Below are 22,613 nucleotides of genomic sequence, written 5' to 3'. Positions count from 1 at the left end.
CTATAGAGAGCCAATTATGAATCTCACTCATCTTTTATATAGTCTGCCGTCTTTTCTTTATATTATTTTTTTCCAAAAATTGTCCCACAGTAAGAATATTAAGTCTGTGACCTATGTACCTTTTAACATGAACCATTCCAAACATTTTTACTTGCTCAGTGTTACGAGACAAGCACAACATTTGAGTGGAAAGTTAAACTAGGTTGGATGGAAATTCTCAAACAAAAGAGACATTCAGCTGACCCCGAAGGACAGCCCGCAGTCATCAACGTCTGAACTGGGTAGAAAGAGGGAAAATAATATACAAATTCATGAAACAATACCCAAAACGGCGAGTGTCCTTAATTATAAGCATCAAGCAATAAGCAGAAAGCAAACTCACCTACTTATGCTTGATCACTGCCTCGTAGGATGATTTCTCGTTAGCAGTGTGCTTTTGGCAGCATTACTATTTGTTTATTGTCTCAAAAGAAACGCGTCAGTGCTTCGAGTGTCAGTGGTAATAAAGCATGTAGCTGTGCATCACACCAACGTGAACACGTTTGTGTCTAAACCGTCTGTATTTTGCTGTAAAGGAAATAAATCTAAGTGAACCTGGTTTTGAATGGCAGACATTTTGACAGTATGTAGAAGAAGGGCTTAGTGCCTTTTGCTTGTGTGGGCTATGGTTGTGTGTCATATGCAAACATATGCAATAGTTCAACCAGTTTTATTTTGGCATTGCAAAAGGAGACCATGAAATGTTAAAGCCCTCATTTGTATTTATATGTTGATGGATATTACAGCTTATTTATTCATGCAAAGCGGCCCCTTCTCTCTTCCTCAACGGACTGCATCACTCCACGCTCTCTGAAACAATCACCATGCCCCTCATGTGCTACTGCTCTTATATAATCTTCATTGATCGTTCATAACTGCACAAAGAGAGAAAGAGTATGACAGTAAGTCAGCTCAGGGGGGGGGGGGGGTGGACACAGCCTCGTTACATTCATTTCACTCCACTCAACCTTGTTTTTGTTCTTCCCCTCCGGTATCCAATTAAACCCACAATCACTTTGTTAAGTTGGCGTTACCATGGCCACCCCATCCCCTTTCCTCACAGCCTCCCTCAAAGACTGATACTTCACCGAAAGAGCTCGGAGAGGAAAGGGATGATGAGAATGCGCAGGGCGAGACAAAGCCTGTGCTAATCTATTTAAAAGGCCGGAGCGGCGTGCCAGTGAGCGGATGAGCCGCCGGAGGTTCCCACTTGTTCACAATGGAGGCCTGGCAGCTTTCGAGGATGCACAAGTGGGACGACTTTGCATTTCCCTTAATTTCCTTGTGTTTCGTTCCCCCTCGTGTCCATAAACAAAGTCCATACACTCCAGTCAATTGTTCATGTCTTGCACTCAGGCTTCCTCTTCCAGCATCTCTTTCTGGATGCAACAAGAAGGGTCTTTTTGTTTGGTTGGGCAATGACATATAGACTTTCATCTTTTGGCGGCCCTAATGAAACTAATTACGTCATCCATCATGGATATTTTTTAGATGTGGCTCCAGTATTGATCGGTACCAGAAAAAAGGGTATGCTTCCATTCTCCTTTGCTGATGGCATACCGCAGTTCGAATATTCAAAGCGGCCAAAATTGGATCCAGTCAGGAAGATGGATGAACCAGATGGACGTGAACGCTCCACTCTGCTCACGCTCCGTCTGAAGGGTTCGGTGTGGGATGGACAGACACACGGACAGAACTCGCTGCCCCCGCGTTGCCGCTCCCGACAGGATACCCACGGATCACACCACACACGCTGCTGGTTGTACTCCATTATTTCCTGCACACCAATCTGCAGACACTTTGAAGAATCAATGTGTGAATCACCACAATGAATCGTCCTGTGGTCAACATTGTCACCTTTTTCTTAGGAGAAGGTGAGAGTTGATTTTAAGACAAAATGCATCTGTCCCTGCAGTGTGGGGATTTTTTTAGGGGATACATGAGAAGTGAAATGCTTGAAGGAGAGAAGACGGGGGAAGGTGCGCACACGGCGTGTCACAGCATAATGAAGTGCAGGAACACTCAACATGTTTGGGCTCATTGCGCCAAATCCTGAGAGCAGCAATAATTACTGTAAAAGCCACTTGCTCCTAATGATGAAGGTGAAGCAGCTGCAGACCCCCAGCTCTTAGAGACCATCACTCATATGGGAGTGTGTGATGGGGGGCTCGTGTAAATGTCACGCAATTATTTGACTTGAATTTATTCTTTTTGGATGTCCTTCAGGGGTTGCAAGGTTAAATGAAAGCTGTGCGCCAGAGATTTCCTTTGGCTGAAAGGTCTGGGAGTAATCATATTTGGATTTTATTAATAGAAGAACCCAGTTCTTTGTGTAATGTAGCACTAATAATAGTTTTGTTGGAAACGTATCAGCAAAACCGTTGTTGTTCCTTTCTAGGCCATCAGGACAGTGGTTGCTATACGTCAACACAACGTTCAGGAATAAATGGTGCAAACACTTGACTCTGGGTGATGATTGCAAACTGAATTCTGTTGTTTTTACTTTTAGCTTCACCATTGTTCAGGCCTTGCCTGTGCCGATCATCCATTCAAACACAGGTCCAGTAGTTTGTCTTGAACTGATTATTGGACTTCCTCCCCGAGTTTGAGGGAAAAGACTGCGCTTTGTTACAGTTCACTGCCCTCTCCTCAGTGCTCCCGTCTCTCCCATCCCTCCCCCTTGTACCTTTGCCCTTCCCCTCCCCCCTTCTCTTCCTCCCTCTCCCATTAGGAGTCCCTCAGTGTGCCGCTAACGCTCAGGTTCACCAGGCACCGCTTGTTCAGTTCCTGCCCATGTGCTGCCACTTTATTTGTGGGCCCGAAGCTCTTCTATAAAGGGCCGTTCAACCTGATCTCAGATCTGTGCCAAGCTCCGACGCGAATGTTGGACCTGTGATTTAGAACAAGGATCTTCCATTTCATCCACTTGTATATCGGAAAGGTTGAGCTGCAGAATGGTTACCATTAGTTGCTTTTATTTTCAACAAAGCCGTCATTCATTCAACTTTTGTGAAATGTAAAAGGCGGGATTGGGAGGCTGTCCCACCTGTTACACAATCATGATGTCATGGCAGCACAATTAGGAAAAAGTGACTCCCGCTCGAACATCTGCCCCCCCCTTATTGATGCCTGTTCCTGCTAACAGGAACATTTTCTGTTTGTGTGTACTAACACACTCGTTGCTCTGTTCTGGTGAATGCCTCAAAACAAATTATAAGCAACATTAAAGAGGGTCTCTGTCTCTGACGGTATGACGTCTTGCTTCACTTATTGTTCTCTCTGCAGCTGTCTGGTGTAATTTGTTTTTTACTTTTAGTTTGAAAGGAAGGGTAAGTGAAAACAGCACATTGTGCACCAAAGCAGTGTATAACATGAACAGTTCGGTTTCTCATGAAATGACTAACTAGCCGTGACCACACCAAATCCATCAAATACCACTCTGACTTGTTCCTCAAGTTTGTAAGTTGTTTGCATGCAAACATGGTCTATTTTGAGGATGGTTGCTGCTGGTGAATGAGGCTTATGTTCTGTTTAATAAGTCACAGAAAAGCTCCAGCTTTTGCATTTCTAACCGACAGGCTGCACAGCTTCGTTGTCAAAATTGAGAATCAAACATTTATGAGGCTTTTGTCATTATACAATACAAGAAAAGTAGAGGATTGATTATTTATGCAAAGGTTAGATGTCGCGGTACATCTCAACAATGTTTCTGTGAGCTACATTTTCATGATGGCTCATCTAAATGTATGCTATTGCTTTTTCAGGTCCCATAAAATATTAAACAATGTGCTATTCATAAAAGCTCCCAACCTGTACTTACTGGATTAGCCTGTTCTCCTTGGAGTCCAGTGCTTCTCTTCAGAAACAGAAAGCAAGAAACTGGTGCAGGACAGACAGATTAGGCTGGATTGGTCCTGATTTAAAGGAAAAAGTATGCATTTAGAAAGGCAGATGTTACTGGAAATATATTGCAGTGGTGAAGAGAAGGATTTGATTCTGCTGACCCTCACTGACTGAGCCGCTCTGTCTCTGGATAGCAGATGTGTGGAATCATTTCATAAGGGAGTTGAGGCCTACAGCCAGTCAGGGTCATGCTGGGTCTCGGACTCTTCATTTAGCACTTTGCCAGGAGACGCTGCAGAGTTGAAAGAATGTGTGAACGCTGCCCAGTCTTTGATTTAAAAGCTGCGCAGGGTTCCGCCTAGGCGGCTGTGATACTATTTATGTCGGGCTGAATGAGGTGTGAAGCAATCAGAAGATTTGGCTCAAATCTGGGCTCATTAAATATGAAATCCACTCAGCTGTCTGGAAAAATGTTAACACAACTCTATTGACTCACAGAGTCCTGGAAATAACTTACAGTGCGGCAGTTTATGCAAGCTTTAGGCAGCATATTAGGCCTAGGTTGTGATGGCATCTGTACTGATTCATGTAATTTACATTGAATTATTAATAAATCCAGGAGTCAAAGTTAATCATGTATCATATCGAACAGGGTAGTACAGATCAAACATTAGTTGTGCCTTTCACACGGAGCACAACAGAAACATACGTTACACATACAGTATTTGTACAAAAAGACACGCTTCCCCTAAGACACTGCATCTTTTCAGCCGAAAAAAGTGCTTTAATGCAAATGCTGCTTTTAAGTGCACTAGGATATATTTAGATAACACGTCAAGCAGGCACCAAAAAAAGGTTTTTAAGATTTGATCAGTTTTACTATTTTACGTATTTGTTTGTGACATATTTGTTTTTATTTTACTTGTTCAGTTGACATAAGTGTCATATAAAATAAAATAATACATTTCAGCTGAATTTGATCAAATGCCTTCTTCCAAATCCAGAAAGTTACGTTAAGTTAAGTTATGGGCATTTACCCCCTTTGTTTTACCGTCAACAGACAGTGACTCTGTTATTTACCCATGGGATATGCATCATACTGCTGCCAACAAGCTTTAGCAAACAAAATCAAATCACATATTTTTTCTACTGCATGAATCTGATTATAGATAAATAAATCTAAACAACTATATATAAACAATGAGATGATCATAAGCACTGCAACAAGATTATACAGTTTACATGCAGTTAGGCAGTATTGTAAAACATAAACAGAGCCCCTTTCATACTAAAGTTGATTAAGTCCATTGGAATGCCAAAAATTATTAACATGGTTAGCAGAAAAGAAAATCAAAATGAATTAGAAACCTCTAATTTAATCTGGTCGGAATTGCACAATTTGTTACCATTTCTTATGTCATGTATTCCTATCTAATATTGGGTAACCTACATTGTCAACTGATACACAGCAAACTCTTAGCATTAACTCATATTGCTAGCTATGTTTTCTAGTAAACTTTCTAATCGGACTGTACGAGGGAGCACCTGAAGGCGGCATGAGTCCACGCCCTTCGCACACTCTGATTGGCTCTCACTCACCAGCTGCCGTCTCTCATTGGCTGTCCCGCGTCCATTGAATCTCCTCCTCTACCTTTGTCAATTTCTTGCGCTCCCATTGAAACCGCCTGGCTGTTGTTTTCCCGGTCGAGGAGGAGGAGGAGGAAGTTGTTCCAACCTCGCGGTGCCCGAAGGGTTTTATTTTTCTCCGGGATTACAGACTTTAGTCAGAGGAAGCTTCCGTTTCTTCTGTGACGAAGCGACCACCGGTTGAGAACCTGCGCGGGAAGAGCCGGGAAGGATACACCCCCCACCCCCCCTCGCCCGCCCCCACCACCCATCCCCGACACCTCGGAGCGCGGTGCGTCAGCGGCGGAACTCCTCGGACCAGCGCGCGACCCCGCTGCGACCGGACCGTGTGAGGAGCAAACAGCCAGAGATGCTTCACTACCCGCGGGCTCCTCCTCAGACACTCTTGCTGCTGCTGCTGCCGCTGCTGTGAACTTTATGGTTAAAAAACCAAACAAAAGAAGGAAATTACAAAAAGAGCGTCTTCATTTCGCAACGTATAGGACAGGGATTAATCATGCCGGACCAAATCACAGTGACAGAGTTTGTGGCGGAGACGAACGAAGATTATAAATCGCCCACCGCCTCCAACTTCACCACCAGGATGTCCCACTGCAGGAATACAGTGACTGCCCTCGAGGAGGTGAGTGGCTTTGGTGGGGCTGTGGATTGTCATCTGCATAATAAGGGTTATAATATCTTTTCATTATATTTACATATCATCATATATTTTGAGTTGGTCACCTCTGTGTAAAATGAATCGTGCATCCTGTGCACCATCCCTCATGATCCCTGTCCATTGTTTAAATATATTTAAATGACTGTCTTGGGCAGTCTTTTGTGCCATTGTACAGTTTCTTTATGAATATTACTACCCCCTCAATGATTAGTCATCACCGGTTAAATAAAAATTATAGATAACAAGTTAACCTCAAAGGGTTTACAGTCCGTCCAACATGATCCCTTCCATCCAAAGTCCCACCATGAATAGAAACTCTAAATATCTCTATATAGATATAGATATTTTTAAATATATATAGATATATCTAAAATCACCTCTTGAGTTTTGATCAATGCAGGTATGTTGGTTCAAATGATTTCCCACCGTTGAGGCGAGGGAGACATGGCATGTCGCTGTGCTGTTTACAGGCGGACTGTAAGTGCACAGAGGACACTTTGTGTTGCAGGGCATCAGGAGGAAGGACACTTCCGCTTTGTTCCCTGACAGGCCTCCCCTCCCCTCCCTCTCTCCCTTGTTATAGTTTCCCTACTTTGTGTGCTGTATGGTAGAGCCTCGCCCTGCCTCGTGGTAAAAATAGATTTTCCCACATGAGCAGCTCGCTTTGTGATGTGTGTTAGTGTGTCCCTGCTCTGCTAAGCGTCGATGTAACGAGTCCTGTGAGGAAATTCCCTCCGCATTTCACTGTGGAAAAGTTTCGGCTGTCGGGATGATGAATGGAATCATGACGGATGGTTTTGTGTGTGTTACACCTTTTTTGTTTTCAGCAAAAAAAAAGCGGATATCCGAGTGCACTGTTTGTGCAGAGATGAGATATTCCACATAACTTATTTGAAGCTGTTGGCAGAGGGCTGGCCCATACATAGATACATACTTCTGCATACACCTGCTCCGGTGGGCGACACCAAGCTGTGCACTCTCTCTCTCTCATTCACCTCTCTGCGGCTGCTGGTTTTAAAATAGCAATCAATCTGCAATGGCGAAGAATTTCATCACTGCCTGGAGTGGATGGCGCTTTTCTGTGGTAGTGAGCAAATAAGTTTATGGACTCGACACAATCGTAGCTCAGTGGTAATTGTTGGTTTGTGCGGTTTGGTTGAGAGTCAAACCCAGCAGCTTTCGTTTTGTTAGCGATGAGCCGCAGTTGAAGGTGCCAAATTGCTGTTGCGTAGGGCATTGACCCCCTCAGGCAAAACAAGGCCTTATTGTGGGGACAAAGAGACCTCGCTCACTTTGGTGCGTTGGACCAGTTTTTAAACGCTGCAGTGGATGGGGGACACTTCTGCCTATTGTCTTTCGGCTTGCCTGGAATTTCACAGGCACGCACGTGGTACACTGGCATTCACAAATAGCTGATCGTTTATGAAGGTAATAAACCCTTCTGTTTCATATTCCTGTTGCCAAATCCCTAAAACTTTTGACAAAACATCGAGCGGATGACTCATTCGCCCTTTGAGTGCAATGATGCATCAATTCAGCCGTTTCAGCTTTTTACGGAGTTTCAACCCCTTGACTGCTTCTGACCTTCTCCACGAGACAGCTTTGTTACGCGAGCGCTCAGCTCTTTGCTCTTCGACTGACAGCTGAGGACGGGCGTATTGGCGATGTGGTCTGTGGTGCTGCAGTGGGCCGAAGCATCGTCACAACACGCAGCCTTTCAGGGATTTCTTGCTGACTTCAATGTTCTTTTTTTATTTTACACAATAATCTTTTCTTTTTTTTGGGATAAATATTTGGGATAATGATATCAACAAACGGTGTTTTAATAAGATTTGAATAGGATGTGTATATTTTTACATTTGCATATTACAGCCTATTCTCGTAGTGCAGCAATTAAGCAACTGCAGAGAACAATATGCATTGCTGCTTTGTATTCTAAAAAAAGGACCCCATTTATTAACTTTCTCGACGGTGATGGTTAAATTTGATGCAACCATATGGTCTTCTTCACTCCAAACATTGCTCTACCTTGTTAAAAACCTGGCAGCTGCCTTAACCGCGGTGCAACGTCTCCGCTGACCGCTGATTCTAAAATTCAGACGGCGGCCTGATGAGCTCACTTCTTCAAAGCTGCACCACCCCAGACACATCACACGTCATGCTGCACCCTCTGGCCTCAAACTGCTTCACCAGATCTTTTTCACACATGCAACAGCACTGTCCGAAACCCGTAAACGCCTTTTTAATGTGTGAAATCAGTGGTTCAACTTTAAGTAAACCCTATTCTACAATACAAGTGTTCTGTTTTGACACTTGTTCCCTTTGACACTTGGTGAAGAGTCAGATCAATTTGTTAGTAGAGGGATGCGATTTGTGTAAATCTGCTGTGATTTATTTGACAAATTACAGGTTCCACTGGTCAACACTGTTAACAAAAGAAATGTGGCATATGTCAACAACATAGAGAGTATTAACCCAAAACTAACGGCACGATTTGTCTACAGTCTACAGTGTTAATATGATAATTTACCCCAAATCTACAAATGGTGTTGCTTCCAGTTCCATTTACATTCTCACCTTCGGTAAATACCTTTTTTTCAATGGTCCTGTAGACATGAAAGTTTGCCTTTCAACACAACAGCAGAGACTCAAGCACAGATTTTATGTAAATAGAAGCACAAATGGTTTGTAATTACTTTTTTTCTCAGCTTAATTGCTTCTGACCCAACATTGATTATGCAAGTAGTTTTTTAAACGGCTGGCTATTTAGAGGCCATTTGGGAGTGTGTGTGCATGTGTGTGCATGTTTGTTTGTACCTGTGTGTGTGTGTGTGTGTGAGTGTGGTTAAACCCCAGCAATATAAACCTGTTTATCCAGTAAGAGGATGTCAGGCTTTGTGTCATGCCCCCCCCCCTCCCCCTCTGTGTTCCTCTCCCACATGGCTCTTCTTCCTCAATGTGTGTTGACTTTTCTCACGTGAGTCCAGACTTTTAAGAATTAACGGCTTGAATATTTGATTCAGAATAATCAATAATGATGGCCAATGTGATGGATAATAAAGATATATTCTGATTGAATTTGAATTACCTGTTGTGAGATATGCATACAAATGTATGCTTTTATCAGTTGCCCAACTTCTCCTGAGCTAAAGGTGAACTTGCCTGTTCTATTTGAAGGCGGCATCGGCCCCTGAGGGCCGAGCTGACCTCGACGTATCCACGGCGAGGAATTATTGATGTTGATGAAAGTGCCCCTGTGCTTTTGTCTCACGGGCTTGTCTACGGGATGTCTGCCCGGGAACTGGCACAGATCTGTAGTCATCTTAGGTCTATTTTTGCATCTCTGGTTGTTTTTATGCCCCCATTACTGAATCCTGCCTGGCAGAGATGGACTTCTATAATTAGGCAATCAATAGAGTTGTCACCTTGAAAAGAAAATCTCAAGTGCATCCACTTCCGGCTGAGGTACGAATACAAGCACGGCGTGTAATATCCTTGTGTTGCATATTTAGCGGTTGGGGTGTTCAAAGCTTTAATCGCGAGGTAATTCCCTAACAGAGTGGATCAGTTATTGGGATCAGCGCGTATTACGTCACCAACCCTTGAACTGAATACAATGAGTATGGAACAGATCTGACTCATAAAGTTGACTGCAGAACATTATTGCTGAGTGTCCGGGCTTGGAGCTGCAAAACCGCATTGACTACTTGACATTCAATACAAGCTTTTGTGTTGTCAGCAGCGGAGGCATTTGATCCGTCTGTCAGCTGCGTGGAGTTTCTCAGACTGCGACGCGATACGTTTCAGGAAATCACAGCTGCTTTTTAATTTGCAGTCGCTTGACAAGTAGCGTGCACGCCGCTAATGCTGTCTTTGTTCTGGTATCGTTGCATCGACCAACGCAGCATAATCCAGGATTCCTAGATGCGGCAAGAAACACAACGTATAACACTGATACAACACAAAATACAATTCAAAACGTCATGATGGGCACTACCATAAAAAAATGGAGTTTCAAATATACATGTTTTATGATCCGCTTTAAGGTTTCTATCCTTTTTTGAGGGCCTATCAAATAGAGAGAGAGAGAGAGAGACCCCCCCCCCCCCCCCTAGAAGCTGTTGAAATACTGTGGTTGCATGACATCAAATGGCCACCAACGGCAAAGCCTTCATCCCAAGAGAGAACACAGAGCTTCTGCGTGGTCTATATCCTCCAGTGTGTAGCGCCGGAAACCCCCTCATTCAGTCGGCCTCTCCAAGTGTCCCAGAACCCTGCGTCAAGTTCATTCATTTTTTAGTCCATGAATAACGGTTATTCATAGCACAGTCATCCTTTCACGGGTCATTACTGGTGATGAGGGAGGTTTCAGTCCGAAAGGCTAGCGTCATTAGTCTTGCGTCTATCTTTTATTTAATCCGAAACTAAGGTCTACAACACTGGTATGCGAGCTATGCACTTCAATGCCACGCTGTCTCAGTGCTCAATTTTCTTATTGGTAATTAGGGAGAATCTGGGAAAGACGACGACATTATTGGCATCTACTTGCAACTGTTGTCACCGGCGGTGCTTGCCAAGCAAGGCTCCAGTGTCGCTCCCACAGGCCAATTCAATAATTGGTGCTTCTCAAACGGTATAGATTCTCAATTAACTCGAGTGTTTTTAAACAAGCTGTTGAGGGCCTGCTGTGCGCGACCTTAGTTTCTCATCTCTTTGTAGCACCTCTAATCCTAATCTCAGGGCCGCGTTTGCTTTGGGTACACTTTGCCTTGCTTCGATGTCCTCGAGCCTTGCTGTAGTTTACGCATCGAAGTCGAGGGATAGTGGGGACAGCGGATCTAGAGTAAGGGTGAATGGAGGAGACTGAACTGCAGGGATCCTGCCAGAAATCCCATTTAAATTACCGGAAGCATTAAGCTTCTTAGGTGGTACACTGAAGACCGGCAGGAGTGGCCTAAGCAGTTCGGGCTGCCCACCTCAGTCCAGACCCAGGCCTCGTGTGTGTTCAAGCTTGTCGCTTTGTCGGTGGCTCTCTAAAGCTATTAAATGGGGATTGTCCCTGCATCGATAATCCTGCTGTCTGGAGCCTTGCTAAACTTTCCTCCGGACCACCTGTTGCAGAGGGGGGGGCGGGGGGCGTGGCATCTGTTGCCTACAGCCGCACCCGCAAACCGGGCCTGGAACAGGGGGAGGAATGGGGGCAGAAGAAGGTCAGGTCCTCCCTTGGCTCGGATAGTCTTTTGGCATCAACACCGGCTGGCCGACTGACACGCGTAGAGGAGTCACAAGAGTACACTTACCTTTGGTTGTTAGCACATGATCTGTATCGTTTCACTGTAAATGAGATGTTTCGGCACCAGTAGTGGAGAGCAAGAGATTTTGTTCTGCAACGCCCGGTTATGGATAGACATGAATGGCTTTTTCTCAGAAACACGTCGATCAGGTGACGTGGGAGCTGAAGCTACGGCACCTTAGTTGTGTTGTCCACACTCATGGTGCTAGCTGTACGGGTTGAGCTAACTTAGTTAACAGTTGATTCGACGTGGCACCTTGGACACTGGGGTGTCACTTTTAAATTGATGTTATGCACATGCCAATAGCTGAACAGTAATTGGACTATAATAGATTGATAAAACAGCATTTTCTGGTTCACAGGGCCCATTGAACAGGCTCATGTTGGATGCTGAACTCTGAACATATTTTGTACAAAACCTTCTAGGAAGAAGTGTTGTGTCCACACGCCCTAAATCTGGAATTGTAACTTTCCGATTCAGTGGTGGGCCACTCATTGTTTTTAGCAAAGCCCTTTATCCTTCCCTATTTGGGACCTCAGTGTTCCCAATGGGATCTTTGTTTGAAATGACAGGTGTCTCTCCAGGCTCTGGTAGAGCGAGCACTGTGTTATCGCACGCAGACAGGCTCTGACCCGGCCCTCATTATAATGCAGCAGCTCTCTTCAAGGATCTACCAAGGCCGAAGGTCACGGTCGTGTCCCAATCAATTCAAAGCCAAGATCCCTCTCACCCCCCCCCGATGGGCTTTGACTGTTTTGATGTGTTATAGTTTCACTCACTCCTGTACGCCGTCGATCTGACGGTGGGAGAGTATTTATTATCAACATTTTGTTGAGCCCTTTGGCTTCCGTCAGTCCTGATCTGTTAGCTTTGGAGGAGGGTGAAACTCTCGGGCCAACGCGGTGGAGGTAAAATGCGAGACTGGCTGCTCTCTGTGCAACGCAGAGGTTAGGGGCTCGGTCACTAGGGGCACCGGCTGGGGGTAAATGTCTCATCCATCACAGGGTCCTGGCCCAGATTGTCCGAGGCAACTGTTGTTGGCGGCTATTGTTCCCTGACCGGCCTCTTCATTAATGAACCCCGCCATTGATTTGTAGTCCCGGGCCACTCGGCTCCAGGGTGGAGTTGTCCTACTGTCACTTTCACTCATAAAACAGGCCTAGACTTCTTCTCTGTTGGATTATTGGCATCTGTGATTTGTAATAACTCATTTAGCATATTTCTGATAATCCCAGTTTCTTTCTATCTTTTGCACAAAGAAGAAGCATCTTTTTGCAGCACAACGCTATTTAGCCCGCTCTCATTTGACCGTTGTTCTATCTGAAGAGCCAGTTGATGAGAAAGGAAGTCTTCAGCCGTTCAGATCTCACTCAAGGGTTTACGGCAAGTGAAACTTTTATCATTTCTAGCTCACCCGACAGAGTTCAAAAGGACTTATTTGAATTTCTATATTTTTGTGCTTTTGAATTGAGCTCTAAAACCCCACAATGGTACACAACATGTACACACACACACACACACACACAAACACACACACACACAGTTTTGCTCTCTGCAGTGTTTTACTGCACCATCTTCCAGGAGAAAGTGGGTCATTTTCCCCTCTGTCAGGCTTTCTCACACTACACTGTGCAGTAACTGTTGGGCATCTTTCCTCTTGCTTTGACGGCGTGAGGTTGACACGTACGTCTATGTGAAAAGAGCCAAAGAAAGACTCCAAGGTGAAGATTCTTTTTTTCCACTCTCAAAGAGCACATTTGGTCTTAATTTCCAGACCCCTCGCTCCAACTGGGGTTTTAACAGTCTCCTGCTGGTTTACAAACTTCATTAAAGACTCCCCTCAAAGTCGGGGTGGGCATTTTTAAAGGATTTAAACTTGGCGCCAGCCTCTTTTTTTGTTTTGTTTCAAAGGTTGTTGCAGAAATACAGGTACTGAGATAATGTATGAATGTGACAAATCCAACTAATGGTTTCATTTAGTCAAAAGAAGTGAACTTGAAACATGGTTAGTATCTGATTTGAGTCGGTCTCCTCGGACTAGACACGAAGAAAAACCTCGCCACTGTTAACCCCAGCCGTCTGGGAAAACCAACAGGAAACAAAAGTGCTCACTCCTTGTAAAGAAAAAGAGGTATCTGAAGAAACGCCTCGGCAGTTAACATGAGAGTTTGTTTTCTCCGACCCTTAAAGCACCGCAGATGATGTTGTCATCCCAGTGTGACTCCTGACGGCTGGTGGTTTTGGCTTTGGTCCTTTTTGGGGGTCTTTTTTTAGTGCTCACCGAGGAGCAGTAAATGCCCCGGCACTAAAACACCAGAAGGCCTTTAGGTAGATGAGATGTTTGAATAACTTGGAGCCGGGCAGGAAGAAAAAAGTCCTACTATGCAATTGATGTCAAAGTTCAGCTTAACCACGTACTTTCAATATCCAAGCTAGTGCGCCCCCTGTAAATGAGCATGTCTTATGACAAAAGAATACCCCCCCCCCCCCCCCCCCCCCTTGCTTTCTCTCTGACCCGCACTGAACTTGAATGCTGGAGTTTCCAATGCTGGCCTATCCGGCCTACCCACATCTCGGCTCTCTGGGCCCGTTAGCGCTCGGCCCGGCGGGACCCGTTTTTTCTATCCCAATATTGACTCTACTCGCTCTCTGCAAAGCACGGAGGAGAGTCGTGAATGAAACGCTTGAAAAGCTAGTTCTCCAGTTCCTCACGGTGGATTTTGCGGTTCCGCGTCCGTTGGACGGACCTGTCTTCCGGCAATTGCAATTAGGAGGTAAAGTCGGAGGCAGCAGCTCGAGGCGGGCACGACTTCCTCTTTGATGCCTGCAGGGTTAAACTGTGTATTTGACATGTGTTTTTAATGAGTCGCAGCCTTTCCCCCGTAGATGTAGAGGTAGAGGGAGAGGGAGAGAGAGAGGGCGAGAGAGCCCTTCCTGTGTTTACCCGCACTCTGCCACATGTGGAGCCGTGTGTCTGAAGGAGCACAGCACGTGGCACCCGGTGGCCACTTTAACGCTACACCTGCCGACGTGTCTCACTCTGTAACGTAGTGGACCAGTCGGCCTCCTAATGAGATTTTTTTTTTTTTTTTCTCCATAGATTATTTTCAGGTGGCTTAACGTAGCTGCTGTACAGGGAAACCGAGTTGTGGTGCGTTGCATCAACATTCTATTTCCTCCCTGTTAACACCCAACTAAGGCGTCCTGTGAGGAGGAGGCAGGGTTAGGTGGGAAGCCCTCTTGACTGTGTATTGCACTGGTATAAATGGTCCTTAATGGAACGTTTAGTCTCACAAATTGATAATCCTTCACTTCAAATAAGGCTCTAGCCTCAGCTCTTCTGGAAGATCCCGCCTTTGAACCCTTTTTTTTCTGAAAGAGACGTTTTATTGATTTGTTAATTGATCAAAGAGCACAATGTAGCCTCTGAGAGATCCAGTTTCACTTTTTGACGCTTCCCTAAACAGTGCTGTGTTGGAATAAATGTGATTAACGCAATGTCAAGTCTCGCCCATGACTTACAAATCAAAACCAGGCCTTTTTCCCCCTACCGTGTGTGTGTGTGTGTGTGAGTTTTACACACTCTCAGATGTTACAGTACTTGCCTTTTTGAGTTTGAAGTTTGATCGTCTGCTACCTTCATTAAACGCATGGATTACAACCCACAACGGCCTTCACAGGCTTCGCTGTGCCCACACACGCACAGAATAAATCACATCATGGTTTCTGAGACTGCAGCCTTCTTGTTGCCCACATGACTCTCGCTATTGCGGGGCTTAAAGGCTCGAGCAAGGTTACAAGACGAGTTACAGACACAACCTGCGTGTGTGCGCGCGCGTCCGCTAAAAACAAGTGTGTAGTGATGACGATAGTTACACTACAAAATGGGGGGGGGGGATTTCTTGGATTGTGTTTAGTTAAAACGTGTGGTGATGGTCCCTCAGAGAAAAGCGGCGGACGGCCTCTGGTGGAGCAGACGTGCCGTCATACGCTGATAGTCGGTCGGAGGGAACAATGGGGGCCGGCTCTCTTGCTCTCGTCTGTCAGTCGCACCGGCGTGCAATCATCCAGGAATGTCTTTCTTCTTCAGCCAGCGGAGGACGACGAGGGGAGGGCTGGACTCTTTTTTTTTTCGTTGTGGTCAGCAGCGGCCTGCCCTCCTGTGAAGACGCCTTAAGCTTACACGTTTTGGAATACTCCGAATGGCCTTTTGTCATTGAGGGCAAATTGAAGTTATTCTGATGAAAGTGGATTAAATGTAATTTTCTTTTTGAAGCTGCTTAACTGCCTCTAACACACACACACACACACACACAAACATCCCTTTGTTTTTTTTTGTCTTCTTCAGTCACACTGGTCGAGCTGAAAGAGCGATTTTATTAGTTGAAAGAAAACCACTAATTTTGTTTGGTTGTAAATTGATTATTTTTCCTAAGGTTTTAGGAACTTTGATTTTATTTTTTCACTTGACTTATTTATGGACCAAACTATTTATTAGTTTTTTCCCGTCTTTGCTTGGTATGCAGAATTATCTTTTGCATATTTTGGTGTAGCTGACAATGGCTGCACTGTGTAAAGACGTATTGTTCCTGTTTAGCTTGGCTTCCCCTTCTTGTTTTTGCTTTTGAAGACCTTGACAAATGCCGGACCAAGCCCATTGGATTCAGTCGACCTGGTCTGGCTGCTTGTAGTAAAACTATGTGCTTTCCCAGCTGCACTTTGTCTTATGACAGCGGTCAGAAATGCTTCTTTATGCAGAATTATTTTTTTCTGCTTACACAGCTTTTGGTTTTCTGTAACTCAAAAGGGAAATCTCTGAAGAATCCCTCTTTTTTTCTTTATAATACACTTTTACATTATCCATCCGTAGTCATCATATTTACAATAATTGCGTTTAATTCAGACGAGAAAACCGTGGTTTGTCATAATTGTCATAACGTAAAAGATATTCAGCTCGTGCTGCATTCGGTCTGTGAAACCTTAATTAGATTTGCACAACTGCCCCACCCTCCCTCAGTCTGTCCATGCACACACACACACACACACACACACACCAGATAGTGTCCATCTGCACCGTGCTCAGGGAGACACCTGACACGCGGTGCTGCAAACCGGCTAAATGCTTGACCATAAGTGTATCCAGCCAGCGGTATCGTGGTAGTCTCCCTAGATTGGCAGATGGCTCATGGCCGTAAATCGCACCGATAGCGATGATGACGGATGCGTTAATAAGAGGATTATTCCTGTCCAGCTTGGGGTTCCTTCCCAAACGGTCAGTGAACAGCAGGAAGGGAATGAAGAGACACTCTGCTCAGTGTACGCTGAGCTGCCATCGGGGGAGAGGGGAAATGCTGACCATGCATTATCGCCATGTGAAGTGTGCTTGTGAAGCCGCTCCAGGCTCCTCGTCTATTGTGCGATGATTCAGCTCCGATTCCGCGCTGTCGGAAAAGCCACATTCACGGCGAGAGGAATTCCCCTCTCGCTGTGACATGTTTTCTTGGGGTTAAAAGATTGTGTGTGTGTGTGTGTTCCGAATTAGGAGAGCTCGCACATTGTGTGTGGCCCAGAGTCACTGAACCCTGGTGAGCATATCAGAATGGTGGTGGGTGGGTGTGAAAAGAGACCACTGTGATGATTGAAAGGATCTGCTGGAGCGTGATGGCGTGTGTGTGTGTGTTTAAGGCTTCAGCTGGTCAGACTGATTCACAGGTTCATTACTGATATCTGGAGGTCAAGTAGGGGCTAGTCGATAGAACAGGGTGCTGGTAACCATTCTATACCTAAGCCAAGTAAAAAGAATGTCAAATCTATCGCTATCATTTTTGTTTTCCGAGCTCAACCTTTTGAATTCTTTTGCAGCATTTAGACGCTTCAATCTTGTAGGGCATGCTTAAAATCTTTATAGGACGTGCTCCGTTTTTAAACACCAGCCGGCTTCATATTGACACGGATGAAAGGAACGTCCGAGACCAAAGCGCTTCTGTGACCCGAGAGCAGAGCACACAGCTGCCGTCTGAACGTGCCGGAGCAGCATTCGCACCGAGCGCTTTGGTTACAAAGGGAGCAGATTGCCGTAAATCTCTGGTCCATTTAGCTCACTCCACAAAACCATCAACGCTGGGGAGCCCGGCTGAGTTGGTTTCATTGGCCTCCTCTTTTGTCATACTTTTTGTGAGTTTATAAAACTCCACGTTGATGCCAAGTTCAATCTTGTGCCGTTCTGATTAAAATTCTGAAAGAAACCCACTCTGGTAGCACATTGATTCTCTGCACCACTGAACACCGTTGAATGCGTCGACTCGCCGCTGGTTTGACCTCACGCGCTCCTCACCAAACGCATCCAACGCATCGCAGCATCAAATTATCCATCAATAAATTACCTTAGCTTTTTTCTCTCCCTGAAAACAAAGGACAGATCAGGTTCTGTGAGATATCAGGCTATTAAAGAATGCCACATGTAACAGAAATCCCTCACTGTTTATCACTCTTTTGTTTGTCACTTTTATTTGTATTTTTTTAATGTCTTAATGTTTGGCGAGCCCTCTCCTGTCTGCCAGGGGCTCGGCTCCCTGCGGAGACGCTTTCAGTTCTCAGAGTCCTCTTGAGTCGATCTAACGTCGAGAGCGGAGCCCGAGTTGGTGCCAGCTGTGCTGAGAAAACACTCTGTCTCCTGTTGCTCTTTAAATAGGCTTTTGTGTGGTTGGATCGGTTTCTTCGGTGGTGGAGACGCAGAGGACTTTCTCACACTCGTCTTCTTTGCGTTTTGTGATGCAGACACGCGTGACTGTGTGGGGTCCGAGCTACAGTTGCGGCGCCTGTCGGAGCTGACAGGGTAACGGCACATGAGCCGCATGAGTAGTTTAACAGTAGTGCAGGCGGCACTGAGTCTTGCCTTCTTTACTCAGAATAACGGGTAGCTTCTGGTCTCATCAGGTTTTATTTTTAGTATGTGTTACTCATACTTTCCAGATGTCTTTTGAGAAAACGGTCGATTGGATCAATCGTATGTCCGGATAGTGATTATCAGCCATCCGCTTTTAAATATTGTGTATTAGCTCGCTGATTGTGATACATGAGTAGTGAGCTTGCAACGACGTCAGAGTGCATCTATGAGTGAGAGCCATGAGCTCCAAAGGGAGTCTAAGTGCTGAGTGTTCTTTCCATTAGGCGCTAGCATCATAGCTGGGCTATTAATGCATGTATTCCATACACTTTGTAACATGTGGTGTTGCACAGCGTTTCGGTGTGTGCGTTGCAGCTGAATGGGGGCCATTGTGTGTTTGGGGTCTAGGGGGATTTGATACGCGTCGGTCAGATGGGGAGTAGCGAAGGGAAAAGTGGCGCCCGCTTGGGCAGACAAACCTAATAAAGTCCCTAAAAACTAATTTCCCCAAGATCCCCCTCATCCTACGAGCCCGCCTCACTGGTACAGTGCTGCATTGTCTCCGCTGGACTCCCAGTGTTTGTTCTGGTTGGTGTGTGTGTGTGTGTGTGTGTGTGTGTCGCTGGCCAAATGCATGTGAAAGTGTGTGTGCGCCTACGGGAAGTCATATGCGCGTGTGTGTGTGTGTGTGTGTGTGTGTGTGTGTGTGTGTGTGTGTGTGTGTGTGTGTGTGTGTGTGTGTGTGTGTGTGTGTGTGTGTGTGTGTGTGTGTGTGTGTGTGTGTGTGTGTGTGTGTGTGTGTGTGGCCATGTACACACATCGTCCTTTATGTAAGAGACTGCGGATGCTCAGGTTGCTACAAGCTAATAAATTCATAAACACACACCCAAAAAGCAATGCTGTAGCTCAGTTCTATTCTTAGCTTTGTCTTGAATAATTTATTAACTGCAGCCGGAATGGAGGTGACCCAAAGAAACACACACAAACACACACACACACACTGAGACCTCTGAACAGTTTAAATGTCACAAAACAGACGTATAGTGTAACACCGCAGAGTTGTCTGCTCTTAACCAACCAGTCAGACTGTAGAATGAATCATTCGACACATCTCTTAATTCAACTTGAAAAACCTCAAAATGCATCAATTCACACAATTCAAGGATTACCTCGACTCTAACGTGATCTGTATGTCTGCCTCTTTGTCTGAACAGGCTCTGGACGTGGACCGAAGTGTTCTGCACAAGATGAAGAAGTCTGTGAAGGCCATCTACACGTCTGGTCTAGGTGAGTTCTCCTCTGTCCTGTGGGCGCGGTTTCCATTTGCTCATCTCTGCAGGGAAATGCACAATAGAGTCATTTTCGAGTGCTTGTGCCAGTGTGGAGTATTTCCAGGGTCCTTTGTCCAGCCTGCCTGACCGGACCCCGCAGAGAGAGAGACCTCTGAACAATGTGTGGAGCACGTCTTTTTCTGAACAGTGAGAGCTCTGTTCAAACCAGAGGGACAGCTGTCTGATCGAGACCCCCAAATGAACAGCTGGGGAGGGGCGCACACTGTGTGTGTGTGTGTGTGGCTGCTGAGGCAGGACACACTCACGTTGTCACCTCACACTGTGTATTTACATACATGATGTGCCCCTTTTTGTCGCTTCCTCTGTTGTGTCACCCCATGACGCGAAGGCGTGTGCGTGCGTGTGTACACACAAAATGAACCTTTTCAGGTTCTTCTGATCAGCTGCCAAAAGCGAATATCCCTGAAGTAATTACCTTCATTTGAATCTGTGCGATTAGTGCAGTGGCGTACACACACACACACACACACACACACACACACACACACACACGTGTCAGGCTGTTGATATTTGTTGTCATTATGAAGACTACCATCTGCAGTCGGCAAAATTAGGAAGAATGGAATTTGCCTTTCTGCCTTCAGTGTGAAGCTCGTCCAGATTACCTTCAATTAGTCCCGAAGAAACATTGTTTTGATGGTGGAAATGAAACTGGTGAATGCCATTATTTTGATATCCTTTAAGCAAAGCTGGCATTGAATGAGGTTACATTTTGTTACCATTCATGAATGAACTCTTTGCATAAACTCTTTATGCTGACACGTATAAAGTCGATGTGATACGATAATTCAAAGTGCCTAAGCAGAGTGGAAAAGCAGAGCATTTGTATTCATATTCTTCGGAGAGGATGCCAGGATGAAGCCGGAATAACGAGGCTAACAACGGGGGGCCTCACCACAGACTGCCTCAGTACTCCGAGAAATGCATACTTTATTGCCTGTGACGTGAGGAATACTAATGATGTGGAGGTGAGGGAAGATGGAGGTTTGGTCGGAACGGGAGAGGCTGAGCAAGCAGAGGAACCTCGTATCAGAGAGCTAGAAATAAACGGGAACAGAAAATACTGTGAAAGCTGTACAGGTGAGCGGGAGAACCCAGTGTTGCTGCAGGGGCCTAACAGCCATCTAAAAAAGGACAGACCTGCCGAACAGATAACGCCGTCACTTCTGTGGGTAAAAAGTTCACTTTTCTCAGGGAACGTGGACGCGAGTCCCAGTGTCCTCTTCTCGGTCTGGAGAGAGATAATTGAATTAATCTTCACGTCGGCCACACATTGTGTTAGTGAGCGTCGCAGCGCAAGCCGACCGGGTCTGATGGGGCCGAGTGAGGGGAAGAGACCCAGAGAGGAGTCTGGGGATTAATCCCTTTGTGTGTGTCTGTTGGCGTGTGTGTGTGTGTGAGGGGAAAGACGCTGCAAAAACAGCCTGCAAGCTGTTTATGATGGGGTCTTTTTTTTCTTTGATACAGTAAAACATTGTTGTATATTAGTATATTTATGTGGGCTGTAAACTAGTGTGTTGATGTAGTTGTTTCACTTTTCATTTAAGTTTACGAAGAGTCTGGGGTTTTTAGAGCAACTCTTATAACTATGCAGAGCCCACGCTTCCTCCAGAAAGCCCCTGAATACCAGCTTAGTGGAGATGTTTAGGCAACATGTAGGGGAGGACTCTATTAGCGGCTTTTTGTTTTCACTGTAAACCAAAGAAAAGTCCCTGTGCCTCCCTTCTTTCTTTCCCTCCCCTCATCCCCATAAACTACAACGCATGAGGATTGAAGTCCGGGGCGGCTCTGTGCTGCAGACGGCACGTGGGATGCGTTGGGTCATGTTACAGCAAATACACGTTACTCACTCAGCAGCCTGGGGGGGGGGGGGGGTTTGGGCCGTTGGCATCCAACAGCAGAGCGGAGAGATCTCACGTGCCGCTTCACAAACTGCAGCGCTGACTGTCAGAGGCACAGAGCCAGAGGCACAGCCCCCGCCGAACAGCTGGAGCTGATGTGTAAACGGCGGGCTGCGGGCGCGCGGTGAGGTCTGGTGTCTGACACATGACACATGGCTGAGGTTTGTTAGATCTCTGTATGTCACTGATTTGATCCAGAAGCACTTCAGCAGAATAAAATGCTCTCCTCACCATCCATGTACCACACAACAATATTACATTTTATGCAAGACTAAGATTGCCTCTTGACATTTGTGTTTGAGGCTGTTAAGCTATTTATTTTTAGAATTATGGACAATTATTTGGTAATTTCAATAGTCAATTTAAAATTGTATTGTTTGATATTAATGAAGTAAATTGCCTCTTTTTTTAATCAAGCAGCTTTTTATTTCCTGTCACTATGTAAAAGAAACTCATAATTGAAACTACAAGCAGTTCACAACTGAAATGCTGTGTGTGTGTGTGTGTGTGTGTGTGCGCACATGAAAAACTGAGTCATGTTGTGACAGCAGGTGTCTTTTAGTTCAAACCTTTTTTCCCCCCTCCATCACACCACCCTTAAACCCCTCCCGTCCCCCTTGGTCGTCTCTGTCACGTCTCTTAGTTACCGTTGTCATAGCAACAGTCCCCAGTGCCTCATCCCTCTCTCTACCACCGTCCCAGTGGCATCAGCGGTTATCAGCTGCATAGTGTGGAGTGAATTAAGTGGAATCGCAGAGGCTTTAGGCTGAACTGGATCAAGTCTACGTCAGACACACCAGACTTTGATCACTGGCTGTTTTTTAAGGTTTCTCCCTCGGGGGCCCACTCTTCTTCCTGGATCTTCCTGTGCTGACGTTTGTTTCTCTCAAGTCCTGCCTCACAGTTTCTATTTGCAATCCAAATATTATTGAGTCCCTTATTTTTCCTGTGAAATGCAAATACGGGAAAGGAGAAGGTAATGGAGGGAAGGAT

The 22,613-nt window shown here is 45.5% G+C and overlaps 2 protein-coding genes across 2 annotated transcripts in view; one reads left to right on the top strand and one right to left on the bottom strand.

The window, feature by feature from the left end:
• The window catches only part of si:dkey-13p1.4 (transmembrane protein 151B), a 158,309-nt gene that overhangs the window by 20,894 nt on the left and 114,802 nt on the right, over nucleotides 1–22,613 (bottom strand). The gene's annotated exons all lie outside the window — the stretch shown is intronic.
• Nucleotides 5,542–22,613, top strand: part of asap2a (ArfGAP with SH3 domain, ankyrin repeat and PH domain 2a) — a 35,895-nt gene continuing 18,823 nt past the window's right edge. Inside the window, exons 1-2 of the mRNA XM_062557404.1 lie at nucleotides 5,542–6,151; nucleotides 19,582–19,654. Of these exons, the coding sequence (XP_062413388.1) occupies nucleotides 6,026–6,151; nucleotides 19,582–19,654 (199 nt within the window). The 5' untranslated portion in view covers nucleotides 5,542–6,025. The remainder of the gene's footprint in view (nucleotides 6,152–19,581; nucleotides 19,655–22,613) is intronic.

This window comes from Pungitius pungitius, chromosome 14 (genome assembly GCF_949316345.1).
Source record: "Pungitius pungitius chromosome 14, fPunPun2.1, whole genome shotgun sequence".
In the NCBI taxonomy this organism is placed as follows: Eukaryota; Metazoa; Chordata; class Actinopteri; order Perciformes; family Gasterosteidae; genus Pungitius; species Pungitius pungitius.
This window is presented reverse-complemented; position numbering and strand designations above follow the sequence as displayed.